A 23,282-nucleotide genomic window follows, 5' to 3' on the forward strand; every position below is an offset into this window, starting at 1 on the left:
TGATGTACGGCTTGGATGCAGCTGCTCGGCCATTGAAACCCATTCCATGAAGCTCTATGCACTGTTGTTGTGCTAATCTAAAGGCCACATGAAGTTTGGAGGTCTTTAGCTATTGACTACTGCACACTATGTGCTTTAACGTGCCCTGACCCCGCTCTGTCATTTTATGTGGCCTGCTATTTTTTGGCTGAGTTGCTGTTGTTCCCAGTTGCTTCCACTTTGTTATAATACCACTAACAGTTGACCGTGGAATATTTAGTAGCAAGGAAATACCCTTTCACTGGCCTTTGTCTCTAACCAAACTTTTTTCAGTTATATTACTGCTCTACAGACTCTTGCCTAGATATCTCCCAACATCTCTAATATATTGATATTCACCAGTTATGCACATTCCAACCTCTCAGTTGGATGCCTCTCTTTCCTGGGGGCAAGCAGATCACTTCCCCATACTCTGCAATCTCTTATGTGATGCAGTTCTCACCTGGTGCAATGATAGGGAACCCCATCTGAGAACTTGTTCCAGTTCCTCATCCTGCAGCTTCTTTCCTTGCTACCCCGCAGGTCTTGATTTGGGTTTATATATCCTCTTCCTAATGCCTTGGCTCTTACTCTTCATGTGCACTCTCTCTTGCTAGAAGTTGCTCTCCTTTGTGACCCACTGCAACATTCTTTGTCCCTCTGTGATTTACATCGAGTGATCTTGCCCACATAGAGCCCCCTCTTGTGTTCAAGGGGGTTACTCCTTTTAAAGGTACTCTGTAGGAATGGAGCCTTCTTCTCTCCATTGCCCCTGGCGGACTTACTTCTGCCTTGGCTCACCCTTCTTGGCTTTTCTTCTTAGGAACCCCTGCTCTTTCTTACGCTACATAGGGACAAAGTATCCTGGAAGCCAGCCCTTTATGCTTCAATGGACTTCTTCTCACCTTGTGTGGGAAGATCATTTTGAAGGCTGGTGCACACTGACGGGTTCAACAGAATCCAGCCAACATTCAGCCAGTTTGTACAGCAGCCTGTCTAACGTCCGGCTTCTGTCAAATGGGCATGCTGGAAAACCAGCATCTGATCAGCGCTGGCAGCCAATGGCTGTGAGTGCTTATCAGTTTGTTCTGGCAGGGGGCAGTCCCCCTGTCAGAACACAATAGCTCAGTGGGGAAGATTGCTGCACTAACATCGCTTAGTTAGTAGGACAAACTCTCCTAATATTTCTCCCCATGTTCCGCCTTGATGGCATGTCAAACAATTTACAATTTTCGCTATGGGCGGGGTCAGTGCTGTCTTCTATGGCTTCCTGTCACATCTTACTTGGTTATTTTTGCCTTTTTTTCATTAGGACTTTGGCCCTCAGGGAATGAGTTCCTCCTTCTCTACCAAACACCTTTCTCCCAAAGATGATGCAGGGCCTCCTCCTATTTCCCTTTGCATGTTTTCGAAAAGCTTCTTGACAGGTGGCTGTTTGAGCCTTTACTGACCTGGGCTTCAAATATAAGGTGCTTCTGTTGTCAACTGTCTTTTAGATCCACTGACCCTTCTTGGTTTTACTTATGGGCCTGTTTGTTACCCAGACTTCAAATTATTGCTTGGGAATGTCCCATGGTCTAAGAATCAATTCCTGTGTCCTGTACTGTACGATTAAGATATTAGGAATTTTGATGTAGCTGTAAATTCCATATCTTGGATTACAGTAAAAGACATGGGTACTGTAACTTACCTATTTTTTCTGTGATCTCCTTACTGCTTGCTAAAAAAAACTGGAGCTTCATTGAATGAACAGGGCTATATGGGTACACTGGGGGATGGTGTGTTAAAATGCACTATATTAAAACAAGTAGCAATGAGGTATGCCAACCATCTAACCTAGTTTCATTCTCCTTTTGGGGAAGACACAAGCTGAGCTGAAAATGGTCTTAGAAAACACTCACCTGCCACAAGTGTAAAAATGAAGGAGTGCTGTCTTAAAATGCATTTTATTAAAACAAGTAGGAATGGGGTATGCCAACCATCTAACCCAGTACAGAAACAAGTCAAGAACTAAACACATTTCTCTTTCCCTACAAGTCTGTACAGAAGTGCTTGTGATGTATTCATGTATGACTTTTTTTGCTATGCATGTTTTGCCATATACTAATTAATTGGTTGCATACACTGAAATACTGTCTTCATGAGTTCAAATTATTATTTCTATTTTAGTATTAGGTCCTTGAAGTTATCTTATTGCCTAGCTGTGAACATTGCTTTCAGCTCATACAAATAACAACTACTAGATGGGGACTAAAATTACCTGCAGCATATCTAGACACAATTCTACATTAATATACAGTATATCAAATTTTATATATATATTTAGAAAAACACAATAGCATAAAGTAGAAGGAAAAGCAATACAATCGATCAGATTTTAAATTTTGCCTCCCCAATTCTCTTTTTTGCTTCCTACAGTTGACAATAAGGGGTAGACTTACTAAAACTGGAGCACTCAGAATCTGCTGCAGCTGTGCATGGTAGCCAATCAGCTTCTAAATTCATGTTGTTCAATTAAGCTTTATCAATAAAACCTGAAAGCTGATTGGTTTCTATGCAGAAGTGAGTCTGATTTTTTATTCTCCATCTGTAGTAAATAAACCCCTAAATCTCAACGAAAATACTTTTTTTGCAAAGAGATTCCTTATAAATGGTATGCAGGAAAGATAGGAACAGTGGGGAGGCATTACTGGGTGGTTGTATTGCCTTTCCTTTTACTTTAAGACACAAAGTTATCATACTAGGATAAATTCCCCTTTTTCAAGCAATGAACGTTAGCTCTTATGAGCCAGGTCTTCCTTACTCTCTTTTCTTGAATTGTATTGTAACTGTACTCTCTGCTTTTCTTTTGTAAAGTGCTGCACAAACAGTAGAAGCTATGTCAACCCTCTATAATAATATACATTTTCAGCCCAATGTTTGATTAATTGAAGTTTATGAATTGAGCCTAATGCCTGATATCTATACTCTAAACAGCCTTATCATAGATTTTGATGCAGTTTACCAATACTAATACTTTACCACTGGTAACTGTATTAGGTCAGGGACAAGGGCATTGCAAGGGTCCTGTAAGACCCTTTGCAGTCCCTGTATTTCATGGTAAGTGAGGCTGGTTCTTGTTCCCTCTGTCTCCTTTTCTGCTTCACTTCTAACTGAACTTTTAAGACAGCCATACAAACATCAAAATGTGTCCGGTTTAGCAGGGAGCTGCCTAATTTCGATCCATGTGTGGGGACAGTGGTTGTACCAAAGTCTTTCCACTGACTTTTGTACAACCAGCCTGCCAGATAAATGCGATTCGATCATCACCACTGACTATAGCCGGCAACACTACAGTGGCATCACCCCTACTGTAGACGTGTATTGACGTGTATTGACACGAAACGCGTCTAGGAGGAGCCTTCGCACGCCTTGACATCACGCCGCCGGATCAGGAGGTTCTGCGGCCAACCCTTGATTTTCACTGGCCAGTGTTTTAGATGTTTTGTACAGCCTCTTTTACTGGCTACAGGCTGCAGGCATGTGCTTTGTAATCCTTATTTGATTTTTTCACATTGGATTTAATAATTTTTTATTTAAAATACTACACTATGAGTACCTTTACTTCTTATATCTGGCACTGAGTCCTCATACCTCAGCCCCAGCTTTTTTAGGCTTCTGCGTGGATCTAAGGAGCAGTGTGATCCGACCAGACCAATATCTACTTATCATTGAGGGACCACCCGGGTACCACCAAGCAGCGCCTGCATGAGACCTCAGCTACATGTGACCTGTACATGCGCATTGAGATTGCGCTTCTGGTAAGTGGGCAATCTATCTATCCCTCGATATTGGATTGGATTACACCAACGTTTTTGGAAGTTTTTTCATAATTGAACGGCTTACCACATCTGATATTATTACATTGGACAATTATCTTTTCTCATGAGTTATTTCACATAATTGTTATAAAGATATTGTTTGTAGTGCTGCACTTTTATTTTGTCAATAGCCGGCAACACTGATCAGTGTATTCTGATCCCTGCTGTCAGAACAAAATAGCTCAGCGGAAGTGATTCCACCATCCACATCAAATGTGTGGATGGGGGAATTGGGTCAGTTTTCTTTGTTCAACCCACTGGTTAAATATAAAAAATGAAACATCTATGGGCTGCTTAACTGCTCTGACCTTTGCTGGCTCTAGTTCCAGTCCAGAGAAGTAAGGCCAGCCATACATAAATCGAAATTTGGCTGGTTCAGCAGGAACCAGCTGAAGTTTGGTTCATGTAGGGCAGGCTGGTTGTACAGAAGTCAATCTATCAGCCAACTTCTGTACATCCAGCCTGTAGGATTTTCCCCGCTTGATCAGTGCTGCAGGCTATAGCCCGCAGTGCTGATCAGTGTATTCTGACGATGGGGAAGTCTCCGTGTTGTCAGAATGCAATACCTAAGGATTCCGTCATCCACATCATAAGTGTGGATGGTGATATTGAGTCTTTGTTTTGTTCAAACCGTTGGCTGAACGAAAAAAAAAAAAAAGACTCATCTCTGGGTTGCTTAAGACACTTAAAGGGACGCCTAAAACTACCTGCAGATTCAATGAATCCTTTACACCTTATATTTTGTTTTCCTAATTGCACCAAATATTGAACAAGTTTACCTTCGGGAAACACTGGTATTAAAGAAAATCTCTTTGGAGTAGTTACGGTTGTCACATCCGTTGTCAAATTCTAATCATAGATCATAACTGTAATTCAATAAAAATTATAACATGACATACGTCAGTTTCTCATTTCATGATCAACCTAACAGCGTGTGTGTTGTGTGAGAATGGAATTACAAAATACAATAAATCTCAGAACCAAAGTTTACTAAAGACTGAGATATGTTGTATCATAACAGCAACAACTGCAAAACCAACAAGATCAATCAGTAACAAAAACTGGGGCATGTGTCCTGGGGGCTTTGATATTATTGCACCATTACACATTTGTTTGCAGTACACATGTACAGCTGTGCTGTCTTTGGTAGATAGGAGCCCAAACAGGATTAACATAGGTGTGTCCATTATGCTAGGAAAAGGTTAAACAAAGACAGAATGAAAACTGATCCTTTTCACCTCCTCCCCTGCTTTTCTAAACCAGTCCAACCAGTTCCTACTTCCTTTTCTCAATCCATTAGCCTTGTCTTGCATTAACACACCTACCTAATGCAGCACCTAGTTTGAGTATTCTGTGACAGCACTGATGGCTGCAAATGCTTTAGACCGATGTCGGCTTGCGCTCCTTTTTGCTATTTTAATGGACTTGATTGGGTTGGCCTCTCTGCTTGTTGGGATCTTTGCAGAGCTACAGCTGAATGGCCAAGATTTCGGTGATTTGTTGATTTACACAGGAGCAATCATTGTTTTTTTGAGTTTAATAGGCTGGATCTTCTGGTACACAGGTAATATTGAAATATCAATGGAGGAACTACAGCAAGACTACATGATCAAAGATGGGACACTTGCTCGTCTGGCACGTAAAATCTCCCGTCACCTTTCTAACCGTGATGTTAGCCGTGGAACAAAAAGATGGAGGAATGATGGACAATGTGGTTCAGAAAAGCCAGACACGCTACAGTTATCTAGAACGAAGGTCCCAAAACAGGATTTGTTAACAGAAGGAACTGAGCCATGACAAGTAAGTTGGAAATTTACATAACAGAAAAAGGATAAAAGAATCATTGGTATCTAAGGTCTGTATACATGTCCTGCTTATCGGGCAACATATAGAGCAGTGTCAGATTCAAGTCTGCCTGATATACATATTTAGGCCCCGTTCACGCTTGAGCATATCAGCATCGCGGGCAGAATCACACAACTCTGCCCGTGATTCCAGAATCATAGCAAAACGTGTGACATGATTGTGGTGCCATTTTTTCTTAATGGAACCTCAAACACGATGCGATTTTGCCGCCATTGTTGTGAGACAGGGCCTCATAGTGCATGCTTAGTGGGGTTCATGCAGATGTAGGAAGACTACATGAGTATACATATGTGGCCCTTGTATGGAAGCTTCCAATTCTTTGGGTTGACACATGCCTAATGTCTGAACTAGTGATACCTAGAGAGAACCATTGATAGCCAAAGTTATTACTGAGAGGGCCAGGTGTTTGGATTAGGTTAGATGGACAACTCTGCACATAAATGAATACCCACACACATTAGAACACTAAGATCATATTGCTTGAGCGTACATACAGTATTTATGTGCTGTTCAAACCAGGGGTGGACTGACCATTCAAATACTCAGGCACTGCCCGAGGGCCCGGGGTCAGTAGGGGGCCCCATGAGATGCCCTTGATACCTTTCACAGGCTTTTTTGGGTGTGGTTTGAGTGTTGGTTAGGACACAGGGGCCCCATGATTTCCTATTGCCCGGGGGCCCCATGAGTTGTCAGTCCGCCCCTGGTTCAAACACATCCAGTGATTAGTAGGGGAAAATCCATCCTTACTGAATGATAGTTCTCATGAGATCAGTAACACATACACTATGTGTTTTGGGCAGAGCCCATAGATTTATGATCAATTTTCAAATTAACAATTTCAGCCAGTTCAGGTGAGGACTATTTTATGTGTGTTGGTGCTTTGAAAAATACATATATTGACAGTTGTTGTTGGTAGTCATAAAATGTTACTTAAGCTGACTCCTGTATGTCCTAAAATGAATATTAGTTTCTAAAAGCTGCTTGTTGCTTACTCAATCTTGAATTTTTTTATGTAACACAGGTGATACCAACTAGAAGTGTGGGGATGGGTATTTATTCACATAATTTCATATTATAGAGAACAATAATAACAATAAGCAGCAAAAACAATAATATGCAAAGCCCCAAATGAACAATCATGAACTGAAAGTGATATTAAAGGCATTTTTTTTTTTAAATACAAAAATTACAAACATGTCATACTTACCTGCTGTGTGCAGTGGTTTTGAACAGAGCAGCCCATATCCTCCGCTTCTCAGGTCCCCAGTTGACACTCCTGGCCCTTCCCTCCTGCCGAGTGCCCACAGAGCAAGCTGCTTGCTATGGGGGCACTCAAGCAGGCTCGCTCCCGAGTTGCTGCTCTGCATGTCCATTCACACACAGAGCCGTGGCTCGGCCCTGCACCCTCTCTTTTCTCATTGGCTCACTGGCTGTGATCGACAGCAATGGGAGTAATGGCTCTTGCTGCTGTCACAGACAATGAGAAGGGAGAGTCCCTGGAAAGCCGAGGTTCCCAAGAACATTGCTGAACCACAGCAATGAGGGGGGAACTGCACACAGAAGGTTTTTACCTTCATGCATAGAATGCACAAAGGTAACAAACCGTGAGCCTTTACAACCACTTGAAATTGTATCACTAAATTAAAATGGTTTTAAGGAAAAGCGTATCTATTTCAAAAACATAAAAATGTCATTCATTGCAACTTAACAGTTGTTTCACGTGGTGGCTGCATTTGTTTTATTTTTTAGGCTTTTTTCCCCCATTATATTCACCTGGTTATCCTGCTCGTAACACACTTCTTGTCCTAGGGTGACTGCGCCCACACACCATACTGTTTATATGGAGCAGCAGTGGTATCACCCTAGATTAGGACTACAGAACACATACCCTTCTCTTCTCCATTACATAGGGACATTGTTTTGTATACAACAGAGAGATCTGGGAACAATGTAACTGATAAGATTGCAGCAAGGGTACAATTTACAGGAAGTTATCAGCTCACCAGATCAATGTGCATTTTTGCTTCTTTTTGTCACTCATGCTTTACAGATCCATATGTAGACCTTTTTCATATTCAGCAGGAAGTTTTGACTCCTGTGCAATTATTTTAAATTGTTAAACTGTGGGTCTGTAATTTGTATCTTAAAATTGTGGGATCATTTTAATCATGTGACAAAGGACTAAGAAATAAAGTGTTACTTCCCTATAGATATATACTGATCAGCCATAACATTATGAACACTGACAGGTAAGGTGAATAACAGTGATAATCTCATTACAATGATATCTGAAAGTGGGTGGGATAGGTTAGGCAGCAACAGAACATGTCCCTGAAGTTGATGACGTGTTTATAGCAGAAAAAATGGGAAGGTGTAAGGTTTCGAACGGCCATATTGTAATGGCTGGACAACAGGGTCAAGGATATGAAAAAACTGCAGCTCTTGTGGGATATTCCTGCAGTGGTCAGGACCAACCAAGTGGTCCAAGGAAGGAAAACTGGCGACAAGGTCATGGGTTAACCAAAATAAAAGCTTCTGAAGACGCATTCTGGCAGGGGCGAAAGGCGTTAGTGGGGGACTTCCGGTGACGTCACGTCCGGCCAGTGGAGCGTACTCTGCTGTGGTGTTCCCGGTTTAGTATACAGGCTTTACTATTACTTTAAAATGTATATTATATAGGGCGCGCTTGTTGGAGCCCAACCTCTGTAGCTGTAGGATAAAGGTGCCAGATGGATATCAGGGATGTATGGGAGCAGTAACACGGAGGCAGCTCTTCTTAGAATGGAAGCAAGGCTCTAATGCAGTAACAAGAAAAAGAGAGGAAGGCGCCTCTTAAGTGCAGTATTGACAATTTATTTAGTAAACAATGGAAAATTTGCACTTACAAGATAAATGGCTAAAAAGACTCATCGTGTGGTAATTAGATCCAGGTGGGACATCCAGCCGTCCAGCAGCAAACTATGTCTATAGGATCAGGAAGTAGAGTCCAGGATGTGCCTGTGCATCAAAATGAAGCTTGGAGAGCAGAGTCAGATGTAGCAGGTGAAGGGGGCGGTAATGCATTTCCGAGCATGCTCAATAAGCTCCTTCTTCTGAAGAAGATCCCACCTGGATCTAATTACCACACAAAGAGTCTTTAATCGTTTATCTTGTAAGTGCAAATTTTCCATTGTTTACTAAATAAATTGTCAATACTGCACTTAGAGGCGCCTTCCTCTCTTTTTCTTTTTACTATTACTTTACTTTGTGAGTGGAATTTGATTTTAATTATTTAGTTAAATAATATGGAATTACGCTGTGTATACTTTATGATCCTTTACATACCAACACCTGGGAATTCGGTGGAGTACTGGAGAAATGGAAGTAATGAGAATCCACATTTAGAAAATTTCTTTATCCAAGCAGTATTAACTCTTGGCAATAAAAGTCCACACCAGTCGGTGAGTGGGGATACAAAAGAGGGCACAACCCCTGCCAACCAAAAGTCGTTTCCACGGTTGCACTTTTGTTATTGGACTGCACTTTATCTATTTATGGACTACAATTATTTCACTTTAAAAAACTTTTAAGCACGGGGATAGGAGTTGTGTTTTTTTTAATATAAGAACAATGCTGTTAAATTGTTTATGTTAAGGTCATGGGTTGCCAAGGCTAATTGGTGAACATTGGGATTGAAGTTTGGCCCATGTAGTCTGATCCAAAAGAAGAGCTACTGTAGCTCAGATTGCTGAGAAAGTTAATTCAGGTTCTGATAGAAAGGTGTCAGAACATTGCAGTCTGTTAGTGCAGTATAGTATAGTGCTGTGTATTCGCAAACCAGTCAGGGTGGCCATGCTGACCCGGCATGGCACGTGAGCATTAGAACTGGACCGCTTAGCAGTAGAAGAAGGTGTCCCGGTTTGATGAATCCAAGAATGGTTTGAAGAACACATCAAGTTTGAGTTGAGTTTGAGGTGTCGACTTGGCCTCCAAATTATGCAGCTCTAATTCTAATCGAGCATCTGTGGGATGTGCTGGAAAAATAAGTCTGATCCATGGAGGCCCCACCTCACAACTTAAAGGACTTATAGAATCTGTTACTGACGGCTTGGTGACAGATAACACAGCATACCTTCAGAGGGCATGGGGAGTCCATGCCTTGACAGGTTATGGTGGATGGTCATAATGTTATGTCTGATCAGTGTATATACAATGGCAACATTGGCTTTTGTTCATTGAAATGTTGTCTATTTGTATGTTTCTTCAAGGAGGATTGCTAATGAATGGATGTATATAAACACTCTCCTGTAGCCCATTCCCATCTCTTGGACTAAGCCCATCTGTGTGAAACATATTAGAGGGGTGGGTCTTAATGGTGGTGATCCTAAAGGAGAAAAACAGCCACAGCTCTTTTGGCTGTGCTTCTCCTGTGGATCACAGGGGTGCAGTTCGTTCTGCACTTCTGTGACCAGGGCCAGTGCTAGACTATTTTGCGCCCTAGGCAAGACCAGCTACTTGTGTCCCCACCCCCCCCAAAAAAAAATTAAAAAACATTAGAAAATGTTAAATCAATAAAACACGAACTGCTAAATTTCTTTTAATTTGCAAAAATAAGTATCATAAGATGCCGCCAGCACCAATATTAAAGACAAAAATCAGTGTCATGGATGATCTGTGTCTGTGGTTGGCAGTTGCAGGGTGACAGTTGCAGTGAGTGGAGGATGATGGATCCACACTCTGACAGATCCCAGGCTGGAATTCCCCAGGCAATGGGGGGAGATAAAATGTTGTAACAGCAAGCAACTGAATTGAGCGATCCCACACAGTGAAAGATCCGACACAACACATCACCACCAATACTGACACAGATCAGCAGGCACTAGAAGAGCAGGCTGTGGGATCATGATGATGTCATCACTCACTGACACATTGCACATGTGATGGATGTCCGACAGGGTCACACTGCACAGACATCAGAGTCAGACATTACCTTCCTCCGCAGGTGCAGCTTTGCCTCCGCTGATGAAAGGGAAGAGGAGGGCTGGAACTCCACAGTGATCAACAGTTGCAGTAAGGGACTGAGTTTGAGAGGAACACTAGAAGGAGCGACAGCTCAGCTACTACACTGGCCCCAGACACCAGGCATCTTACTCTGTCCTTTCTTCCTCCCCTCCGTCGCCCATCCCCTCAGCTGGAGGATCATTCATGACGTGGCGGCGGCCCACACAAAGAGAGTGCTGGCCTGTGTTGCGCCCAGGCGCCCCTAGGTGGCAGTGCACCCCAGGCGAACGCCAAGTTTAGTGGAAGATAGATCCTATTTGTGACCCATTTTCAGCTGACAGCGGGCTGAAGCCCGCAGTCAGCAGGTGTCTCCCAGTCAGTCCACACTGGAGAAAGATCCCGACTTTAAAGATTTACCCCAGAGTCTGGAGCCATACCTGGCTCGGCCTCTCAGCAATCTGCTGAGAATCTGCTGAAAATTATAGGTGGCCACCGGGCCTCCACATGGCACCGGCGGCATAGTGTCAACAACGTCCACAGGCTCCTGCTGACGCGTTTCGTGCGCACGCACTTCTTCTGAGGTAGAGCAAGGCCTCAAGGTTGTTCACACTATGCCGCCGGTGCCATGTGGAGGCCCGGTGGCCGCCTATAATTTTAAGAGGGTCAGTGGGTCACTTTCACTTGCCACCTGATTATATGTTTTACTTGTTTTTTTTAAATAAATTGAAGTAATATATTACACTGAGTATCTCTCTGTGTTCTCTGTGAGGGGTCTTTCTCCCAATTTCACAGCCACAGAGTGATTTCAATCCCAGCCCTGGTTCCATTGAAGAGGAATATCCTATCCTGGGAGCTTCCTGACCTGCAGGATTTCGTTTTCCCACTAGAGGGTGTTATCGTCATCCATTTCAGCACATATCCATTTTCTAACCAGAGGGAGAGAGGGGAATCTCCAGGATTTCTTACACACATGCGTATTTTAAATGCGCTTCTGGTTAGTTTGCATTCTTTCCATTGGCACTGGGAATTAATGAGCACCTTTTCAGGACTATTATTGTGTTGATTTGCATGATTTGATCATTTTACAGCGCTGCATTTTTATATGTATATGTTTTACTGAGGATTTTTACATGCGTTTATCCTGGATGTTCAGCTGCTGTTTCTTTGAGAGCGCTCACTGTGTTTCCTTTACCTATACATTTTTCATTTATTAATTTTTTTTTTTGAGCCTGTAAAGCATTGCAACAGTGATAGAATGCAGTAAGGTAAAAACCTTAAGGATTTAGAACCACTGTAACCTTTTCAATTTTGTTATGTTGCAACCTGATACTACAGTTGTTTCTGCAGAGTGGGCAGAGACATGCGTTGCGCGGTTCACGTAGTCCTTGCTTCATAAGCCAGTTATAGACTGGGGCGGGTTCCATGTTTTACTTTTTTTTACTTTACTGTTAAATTTAAGGTGAGTGAGTGCACTGGGCGCCCTGGCTGCCATTGTCCTATATGCTGGGTGATCTTTGCACTCCTGTACCTTTAAGAGGGATGGGCTCCCTGATGTGCACCTGCCCTTGGTTTATCCTTTAAATACATGTGCCGCTACTATGGGGGCTCTCAAATTTGTAGCATTAGGACCACAGAATCAGGGTGCCGTGATGTGGCTCTGTGGCTTATGTATGTATTTGCAAAGGTGTGCTAACTAAACCCGTTTTTAACGCATACTGTTAGACAGGTTAATTCGGTTTTTGGCAAGCTGGCTGGCGAGTGGATTTTTGAACCCTTTTTTTTATTTTCCTTTTTTACTGACATGGACAGAGACAGAGCCTGCTCTGCTCTATGGGCAGCTGGGAATAGATGGACTCCGCTGTCCCTTTACGCCTGATTACTCTCTGACCCGATCCAAATGGTAGAAGATGGATCTCCTTCCCTTTTTTTTTCTTTTCGGACCGGATTGGACTGTCCGTTTACAGTGGCCTGTGCATAAGAATGCATGGACCTTCCAATCAAATCCGCCTGAAAAACTGACAGGTGGACCTGGTTGAATGGCCTGTGTAAAAGAGGCCTTAGGCTGGCCATACATTATACAATTGTTTTGAGAATTTTGCTTTAGATTTACCAAAGAATAAATAATATGAGGTCAAACCTAAACAAAACTTTCAATTGTATCCAATTAGGTAGGCCCTTGCACTACATAGTTGAAGGTAAATATAAAAGAAATTGGACAGAAATTTGTAAGAAAATTGTATAGTGTATGGCCAGTCTAAATTTTGTCTTTTTGTTGGAGTATGCAGCTCACCCCTTGTGACACTGCCAGGAACATCAGAGGATGTAGATACGGTGCCTGCCCCACAAAACTCATATCTGGAAGACGTATTTCTGTTTTAAATGATTACACATTTATACTTCTTTTTGGCAGCATAGATATACAGCCAAATACATGTTTCCCTTAACTATTCTTTATGTAAGCTATATTAAATTATATCTTTTATGTGAAAAACCTGCAACAAGTCCTATTTAACCTCCTCGCCGGTATGATTATTTCCGATTTTTTGTGCTGAAAGCGGTACCATTTTTTTGCATGGAAATATGTAGTTTTTTATTGTAGGCTGTAAGTTTTAGGAATAACTCACTGAAATCTGTACGAACAAGAGTCTAGTAAACATGCCGGGTATGATAAAATTTGAAACACGAAATCATAAAATATAATTTAATAAATAATCATAAAAAATAATAATAATAAATTTAATTCAATAATATAATCAAACCAAAAACACTGACATTTGAAATACAGAGGCAAACTCGCACATCACTGAGCAAAGTCACAAAATCGTTTTCAGTGTCTGATGACGAATTTCCCCACGAATCATCATTCAATTCTGCAAGTGGTTCTGATTTACTATCGCTGTTCTCTAGCTGGTCTAAAACCGCTTTTGACGTAAAGGGACGCTTTTTGGACGCCATGGACTTTTCTAAGTTTCCAGGCAGAAAGAACAGTCAAACTGCAGGCAGGGCACAGTACAAAGCAGTAGGGACAACATGTATGTGAAATGGTTTGATACAGTAATGTTTTACTATGTAATAATCATTTGTAAAAAAAATGAAATTTTTTTTTAAATGTCAAATTTGCCGCCGGTTCCGGCGCTCGTACGTCCCGACGTCACAGGGGCCGGAACACGGAAGCCGGATGCCGGCATGGGCCGGAGGAGATGGCCGGGGACGCTGCAGGGGACACATCGCGGGAGCGAAGGACAAGGTAAGTGCTGCAGGGACTCCCTGAGCAACGCCGCATGGTAAGCCCGAGTGTAGCTCGGGGTTACCGCTCTTGCTACTCAAATTTTACCCCGAGCTACACTCGGGAATACCGCTAAGGAAGTTAAACCTTCTGTTTTTGGAGGCTTTGTGGTCCAATTGGGCCCTTTACTCCACATGGTATGTTTATTTGGAAAGCAGTCCTGCCAACAACAACAACTATGCAGCAAAGCAGTTCATTTAAGTTGGTAATTTTTGTTGTCAGAAATCCCAGCTCTGACAGCCAGCTTGTATGGGACCCACATGGTATTTATTGGCCAGTTGACAAAAATGTCTAGCATTACACTCAACTCTCTTGTCTTCCTCTGGATGTCCCTATTAACATGGTGTGCTTGAGGAGCCAAGTACTGTGCCAGTCCTATACAAGTCTGGTACCTATTATTTAAAACGGTATAACATTTGCCTATAACTGAACTGCATTTTCTTTTTTTTCACATTCTTTATCTTAGAATATACAGTCAAGGGTTAGACTTAGATTGTACAGCAATACATAAAAAACATTTTTGTTGGATATCATGAAACAGAGGCTTACAAAAGCAGATAACAAACGTGAATGTACATCAAAATAACTTGTATGTAGGTATGGGTACCTTCTTAGGCCTGTTTGTCTGCATTTAATCCTTTGCATTAAGATTCTAAGACTACCTAACTTTAGAGCTCTGTATTTTCTGGAAAAAAAAACAAGGGTTGGGTGGGGAGGGGATTAGAGAAGGGGGTAGTCATGGTAGTCATGATGGCTTCCATTGGGTTGTGATCCAGGTTTTATCCATGGATGGTGTTGAGTAAGGTAGAAATAAAGATGGGGGTTAACTGATAGACAGTGAGCAAGGGATTGATTGAGCCATTGGGTGTTGGGGAGGGGGGTAAGAGAGCCACTGAGGGACATGACGTGTTGACCAAGGAGAAGTGGGTAATCAGAGGGTGAGGGGGGTGGTGTTGGCACTGGAAGGGGGGAAAGGATACAACTGAACTTTAATAAAAATACACATATCCTTTAATATCACACTAGGGAGCTTTCACATATATGCATAATTTTTTCAGCATTCTCCACATACAAGTGTATTTTTGTTCTTTTTCATATTAAATGTTCTAATGCATTGTTTATCTTTGTCTTTCTAACCAGCTCTCTGTCTCTCTTTTCCTTTCAATGCCTTCCTCTCTCTTTGCCTCTCTGCTTTATTCTCTGTCTCTTTTTCCTATTCTCTCTCCACTTGCTTTCCTCTGCCTTTGTTCCTGTCAAGCTCTCTGATTCTTTAATTCTCCCACTCTTTCTTTTGGTGATTGAAAAATGTCAAAGTGGTTGTGGAACTTCATTAATGTCATGTATGTATTTTACCATCTAATAAAATTTGAATGATGGCATTATTCTGTGTTTTGTTTGCAAGCGGTCTAGAATTACCATGCTCAACAACCACAGCGGTCATTTTCATTTAGCTGATGGCAAAAGGCTGAAGATAAATCACTCTTTAGAAGCGTATTCAGTAGGGCAGTGCAAAGTGCCAACAAAAGCACAGTAACCCACAGTGATCAATTAGATTTTATTTATTAGAATTAGATCAGTGTAAGGGAAATGCTGATTGGTTGCTTCTTGCCTTATTAACCAAGGCTATATAACACACCTTGTTGACCAGTGCCAATTTGTGGGATACAAGTGACTGCATTGGAGAACCTTTGCTCTACTCAATGGGAAAGGTGTGTTAGCTAGGTTGGACCTTTCTCTCCAGTTCCTTATTGCTTTCCAATGTTGCTGCAAGGTACATTAGTACTTGTTTAAATCAATATTGTTAGACAAAATTTAACTACAGCACATGAAAACTGGGTGAAAAAAACAAAGACAAACCTCCAAAAAATAGGTCATGTGCATGAGTGCCACTTTAGTCTTCAGTATATAATCCCAGCCATACCTCTGCCATTCTGGCTGTGACCCAAGGAGGTTAATTTACTAAAACTGGAGAGTGCAAAATCTGGCACAGCTGTACATGGTGGCCAATCAGCTTCTATCTTCAGTTTGTGTGATTAAGCTTTGGTAATAAAACCTGGAAGCTGATTGGTTTCTATGCAGAGCCGTACCAGATTCTTCTTTCTCCAGTTTTAGTAAATAAACCCCAATACGTCAGTCTGGCCCCAATGGCCTAGTGTGATGCTCAAAAGGGGATTAGGACATTTTTGAAATTATTAGGTGTTAATGAATGCTTCATTCATGGAAATGTACCTGCTTTCAAAAAGTCTCAGTGTAATTGTCCAATCCTACACTTTTTTTTTTAATGATTAGAAGGAAAGAAGGTATCGAATAGGCCTATTGCTCCAGAGGCATTGAAGGTCCCAGCACTATAGACAATGTCCATTGTTCCCGGAGCAATATCTGACCTTCTGTTGACAGATACGGAACACACTGTGCTTCCTAAAATTTAAAGGGCTGATTTAATATAAAAAATTACCTGGATGCCTTATGTTTATTTTGGGTACCCATTGAGGCTTAGGTGTAAAGTAAATAGAAGTGAACATAGGTCAGTGTATGAATTGCTGTACCTTTTTATTTTTGTACTGTATATTTTTTATTATTTTTACTTCCCTTATATTCACTTTTTATTTTTATTTTTTTTTTTAGATTGCACAGAGATTCCAACTTGTTGAAACTATGAAGCGGACAGCTATGGCTATTGGAGAAAATTTTGTACAGAAAGACAACTGGACCTAAAACAGATGTTCTGTTCGATTTTTAAATAATCTATGTAAAATGGAAGACTGTTATTTTCTGGTATATGCTTCAAGTCTATTAAAAGACTGCATTATCTTTTTTTAACATGTCAAAAATATAGATAATATATAGATATAGTAAGACAGACAAAACCAGTTAAAGCTGAGGTTTGATCTGCTTATATTTTACCTCTTCAAATCCTTTCTTCTCCCCCCATCAACTAGCTAACCATTCCATTTTCTTAAGCCCTGGTTCACACCACTGCGATTTCAGGTGCGATTTGGGAATTGAAATCGTACCTGAAATCTAATCTAATGAATGTGAATGTGAGTGTCTTAACATACGCAATTTGCTGCAGCGCAATTTCAAAAGTAGCTCTTGTATTACTTTTTCTGCAGTTTGTTGTGATTTCACATATAGAGTACAATAGAAATTGCACTGCAAAATGCAATGGAAAACGCAAGAGATCACTGGGAAATCTTCAGAAAACGTGGTGAAATCACAAAGAAAATGCGCGATTTTAAATCGCATCAAGTGTAATTCTCATCCAGTGTGAACCAAGCCTTACAGTGAAGTAGCACGATTTCAAAATCGGGTGACATGCCCATTTCAGGTGCGATTTACAAGACATCTGACACAGATATCTATGCAAATTGCACCAAAAGTAGTGCATGTACTACTTTAGAAATCAGAACCGCACCAATATGACCACTCTAAGTGCGGACAATTAGGGTGCAACTTGGCATGCGATTTGCAAGTCGCTATGCATGCAAATCGCATGCCAATTTGCATCCAGTGTGACTGGGGACTTATTGCTACTCGTACAGATTTTCAACGATTTCTTGCAATTTGCAGTGCAATTTCCATTACATTCTATTGCAGGGGCGGACTGACCATTTGGAAACTCAGGCACTGCCCGAGGGCCCAGGGTCAGTAGGGGGCCCCCATGAGATGCCCCTGGTACCTTTTTCATAGGCTTTTTTAAGTTTGGGCAAGGACACAGAGGCCCCATGATCCCCTATTGCCCAGGGGCCCCATGACTTGTCAGTCCGCCCCGGATTCTATGTATGTGAAATCGCAAAAAAACTGCAGAAAAAGTAATGCAAGAGCTACTTTAGAAATCGCGCTGCAGCAAATCGCACAAGACACTGACATCCACATTCATTAGACAAATCACACCTGAAGTTGCATCTAATGTATTTCTACGGCACTGTCCTATTCAGTGCGATTTGAAGTAGTGTGATTTCAAGAACACTAATTTTTTCCGATTTCTTTGCGAGTTAAAGCCACAGTGAAATCGGGAGGTATAAATTGCACTGATCTGCAACTTTGAAATCGCGCTACTTCAAGTGAAGTAGCGCGATTTCAAAGTTGCGTTCAGTGTGAACCAGGTCTTGGGTCTCTGTGCTTCCCTGTGCAGTGCAGTGCAGACAGTACATGGATTCCTGAAATCATCACAGGTTCCTGCTTCAGTACTGGTCTCAAGTAGCCTCAGCCTGATGCTTGGGAAGAGTTATGCAGATGTCAGTCTGGAGCAATGGGCGTTCCTAGGCAGGCTGCATATGCATGGGCCAGGGACAGTGCTTGTCAAGAAAGTACTAGATGATGCTGGACATATTTTAACCAGGAAATGAGGCAGGCTCTATCTGATTTGCTGCAGCACCTAATGCACACTGTGAGAAGCTCAAAGTATGCAGTGAGATCAGATTAAGCAGTTTTAGTACAGGATTTAAATTCAACTACAATCACCATTTCAAGATGAAAGTTTCATAAACCACAGACAGAAAAAAATCATTAACACTCATTTTCAGTCACCGATTGTGTCGCATTTGTAATTTTTATTTTTGTAGAAATAAGCCCAAAGTGGGAAAGTTTAAAATAATATGACAATTGCAGATTGGTTGAATATTAGTCCAATACTGCTACTGTCTCTTTAAAATTGCTGGGAAAATGCAGTGAGATGTTAGCTGTTTGCATTTCTCTAGCTTTAGTCCTCATGCACGCTTGACATTTTTACAGCTGCTGTTTTTGGCTTTTGATGGTTTTTCTACAGCCAGCAATGTTATCCTATGTGTCCATGCACACATAGACTGTAATCAATGTTTTTTTGGCTGGGACGTTTTTGGCTGGAAAAAAACCCAGGATTAGTGGGTTTCTAGAGGAGTTTTTTAGCTCTAAAAATGCTCTAAAGCTGAAAAAAAATGAAAAATGCGGCAAAACACATTAAAACACTGCAATCCATCGTTTTTGGATAAAAAAAACCCCACAAATGCAGAAAAACTCAGCTAAACGCTAATGCAAATACGTTTTAATGTGACTTTACAAAGCTAATGTTACCAGCGTTATCAAAACGTCCAATGTGCATGAGGACTTATGTAATGTTCTGTAGCACAAAGATATCTTTTGGGGAGCAGATTATCTCCCAGTCTGCTTGTGGGACAAATTTTCAGGAAGTTTTTGGGCACCCGGAAGGCACAAGTGCAGCGACCAGCTCCATTGCCAGAAGCCTTCCAAAATCTGGTCCAGTTCCAACAACATCCACCATTGCTGTGCTCATGTATTGCCCCATATGATAACAGATGTTGTGCAAAAGGCTACATAATTCCCTCCCCATAAACCAGACACAAAAAATACACTATGTGTCTTGTTTCTTGTGCTGAATTGCAATACTAGCACATTGTGGATAGCTAGGATAGTTTGTAATTTATTCAGCTATCTTTTGTCAGCTAAATAATCTTTAGGTGTTTGAGGAGTGGCTATTCAAAAATTAGGGAACAGGGAAAATCCTCTTAGTACTGATCTGCAGTAAGTCGATTTTAAACCAGTAATCTAACAGAACCTTCTTTAAACAATATGTTCACCTTTCGTAACATGTTACATCTATACAGGGACGGACTGACCATTTGGAAACTCGGGCACTGCCCGAGGGCCCGGGGTCAGTAGGGGGCCCCATGAGATGCCCCTGGTACCTTTGTTTTCATAGGCTTTTTTGTGTTTGGGCAAGGACACAGGGGCCCCATGATCCCCTATTGCCCGGGGGCCCCATGAGTTGTCAGTCCGCCTCTGCATCCATATTCAGGGTGTAACATGTTACGATCAGACCTGCCCCCGTACCTCCCCGATTACCGCTTTGACAGCTAGTGGGGGATCTTCTATATTGTAAAGCGCTGAGCAAACTGTTGGCTCTATATAAATCCTGTATAATAATCTTCTCCCCCCTCGCTAGCTGTCAAATTTTAAAAACGTGGCCATTCGGGGCTCTGCCGGCCTGGCTGCATCATTCATTCACTGTGTTCTGTGAATGAGAAACTACAAGTCCCGTAAGCCTTAGCAGCTGTCGTCTTGTAGTCCTCAATTAACTGCCACAGCTTGGTGTAATGCTGTGGTAGTTAATTCATTCTTCCTGTACATATATCTGCTTGCTCGTACATCCTGTATGGGCAAGCAGATATACTGACAGGTCTGCAGGAGGCCTGTATGGCACCAGCGATCTGCTGATCGCTGGTGCAATGCTTTAGAGGCTCCTGCAGACAAAAATAAGAAAGGCGCATTTTTTTGCCTGCAAAAAAATGTGCATTTATTATTTTTGACTAAAAGGTTAACTTATCCTTTAAACTCATATTAGTGCAGAGCTGAATCAATGAACGATGCTTACATGAGGGTAATTATGATTGTGAAAGCAACAGCTTTGTAGTATTATCTGTTTTATGTGTATGATCATTGATCAGTGTAATTACTGTGTTTTGTAATAAGGATCTGTTTTACTTTTTGTTGTACAGTTTACTTCATGAGATACACAGAAGTTTTCCAGTTTCTGTTTGTGTCATTTTCATAGTGTGAGATGCTAAAATAAGCATCACATATCTGTAAATAATATATATAGGGCATATGCATTTTTTATGTTTGCAATTTTTATAGACCTAAACTAAAGATTTTGTTTGAAAAGGTTCAAAATGTCTGTTAATTGTATTTTCTCTATGCAGTAATTTCTTTTAACTGTCCGAACGCACACACACATAGACAAACACATACAGCTTTCAGTGTTATTTATTTATTTGCTCACTGAGTATAGCTGTAGTATCTCTGACCCTCAGCTTCCATAGTCATCTATTTACTGTGGTCATTACAAATGATTTACTGTTTTGGATTGTTAATGGAATTAATGTCCATAATGTTGTATACATCAGCGGGAGGCTCTTCTTCCTTCAGCAGAAGTGATTTTCTATAGAATAGCTTGGAACTCTTGCAGGTAAATCTTACTGAAGAATCTGGGACATGGAATGAACCTGTAACTGATTTGTAGGCAGGTGCTACTGTAGGTGACACTCGACCGGAAAAGTACTGCATCTGGAAGGGAAGTCAGGAGAAACCTAGTTTCTCTATGGTTTTCTGGGCTTCTGGGGAAGCATTTCACTTGGCCATGCTGCATCCAGGTGACCCCTCGCAGCCAGCTTGGGTCAACAGAGCCTTTTTAGGTCCCTGCCCCCAGGTTTTGGTGCACATTTTCAAAGTCCCCTCTATGACAAATTTCATGCACACGCATGTCCTCAAAGGGATCCGCCTGCTGCTGATGTCCCACTCAGGTCCCATAAATAGCCTGTGCGTGCAACGTGACTTAACGTGTGCCATTTTACTGTAGGCTGGATGGACCCACTTCATTTTATCATGATCCACAGGCTAAACCCGCTATAGACAAAGCGAACACCATTTTTTTATAGGCTGCACCAATATTATCATTATACCATCCACTAATATGGGTATTTAAGGATCATAGAACGACATAAACATATCCACCCTATGGTCTCACAGCCTACAACTGACAATAAAATTACATAAAATACGAAAAATAAAAAATACAATAAAAAGCAGCCTACTTGGGGCATGAAAAAATTCCACAAAATACTCATACAAAAAACAACTGATACAGCCATGAAAACAAACAAGAATAATACTGAACAAAAACAAAAATGAAAGAAGAATTTAAATTAAGATACAAAGAAATAAAATGAATATAAAAATTATACCAAACATTTTTTACTCAAAATACAATATAAAAACAAAAATAAAGAAGGAAAAAAAAGGAAAACATAAACTCACGAACACGCAACTGACAGCATGAGGAAACAATAGGTCCCACTGCTGTCTCTCTGTCCAGTGAGAAGAGAGAGCCAAAAGAGCTATTACTCTCATGCACAGCGCTGGATTGAGATCGGGCTCGTTTAAATTTTTTTTTTCACCTCAATGTATAAAATGTATTAAAGTGATATTAAAGGCTTATTTTTTTTTTTTAAATAGCAAACACATCATACTTACCTGCTCTCTACAGTGGTTTCGAACAGAGCACCCCGGATCCTCCTCTTCTCAGGTTCCCTGCCGGTGCTCCTGGCCCCTCCCTCTTGTCGGGTGCCCCCACAGCAAGCAACTTGCTATGGGGGCACCCGCTGCTCCGTGTGTCCATTCACACATGGAGCTGCGGTTTGGCTCCGCCCCCCCTCATTGGCTCACTGGCTCACTGTGATTGACAGCAGTGGGAGTCAATTGCTCCTGCTGCTATCTCAACCAATGAGGAGAGGGAGTCCTAGGATTACCGAGACTCCAGTGCACATCGCTGGATCGAGAGGGGTCTTAGGCGAGTATTAGGGGGGGACTGCTGCACAGAGAAGGTTTTTTACCTCCATTCATAGAATGCATGAAGGTAAAAAACCTTGTACCTTTAGAACCACAATAAACAACCAGTGGTTTTATGGGGTTTATGGCTTTTAATGGGAGAAACACTAGGGAAATGCTTCTAGCTTGTCTATGCTCTTCTCCCCTTTTGGACTCGAAAGTGCATCTGAAGATAAGAAGGGGAAAGCATTTGTTAACATGGCATCACTCATTCACATGCATTTTTAAACATGTATTTGCAGAGTTGCAATGATGACATGGGGCATGCAAGATGGTGAGAGAGAATTATTTTTTTCAGATAGCACCAGTAGAGAACAAAAATGTCTTAGCACCTGCAGTAAATTATTATTATTATTATTACTACGAGTTTATATAGCGCCAAAGGGTTTGCTCAGCGCTGTACAATAGGGGGGGACAATACATGGCACAGTACAACAAAGACAGACAGCGTACGAGGGGTAAGAGGGCCCTACTCTTACGAGCTTACAATCTAGGAGGGAGGGGGTAAAGGTACAGTAGGAAGTGGCTGGGGGGGATGAAGTGGTAGGAGGAATGAGGGAGGATGGCCGTTAGGTGAGGGTGGGGTAGGCTTCCCTGAAGAGATGGGTTTTGAGGGAGCGCCTGAATGTGAATAGAGAAGGCGACAGTCTGATGGATTGGGGCAGTGAGTTCCAGAGGATGGGGGAGGACCTGGAGAAGTCCTGCAGTCGTGCATGGGAGGAGGAGACCAGGGAGCAGGATAGAAGGAGGTCCTGTGAGGAGCGAAGGGTACGGGTAGGGTGGTACCTGGTGATCAGATTGGTGAGGTAGTCAGGGGCAGTGTTGTGAACGGCTTTGTAGGTCAGGGTAAGGAGTTTAAATTTGATGCGTTGGGCAATCGGGAGCCAGTG

General features: G+C 41.8%; 1 protein-coding gene across 1 annotated transcript; it reads left to right on the forward strand.

Annotated features, from left to right (window-relative positions):
* The first annotated feature begins 5,185 nt into the window (after nt 1–5,185).
* Nucleotides 5,186–20,679, forward strand: LOC149441731 (transmembrane protein 238-like). Its single transcript, XM_089656991.1, has 2 exons — nt 5,186–5,678; nt 16,636–20,679. The coding sequence occupies exon 1, from the start codon at nt 5,244–5,246 to the stop codon at nt 5,673–5,675; it is 432 nt and encodes a 143-aa protein (XP_089513117.1). The 5' UTR covers nt 5,186–5,243; the 3' UTR covers nt 5,676–5,678; nt 16,636–20,679.
* The last annotated feature ends 2,603 nt before the right edge of the window (nt 20,680–23,282 follow it).

Source organism: Staurois parvus, unplaced genomic scaffold (genome assembly GCF_062004578.1).
Source record: "Staurois parvus isolate SC_StPar_1 unplaced genomic scaffold, SC_StPar_1.0 ptg000953l, whole genome shotgun sequence".
NCBI lineage: Eukaryota > Metazoa > Chordata > Amphibia > Anura > Ranidae > Staurois > Staurois parvus.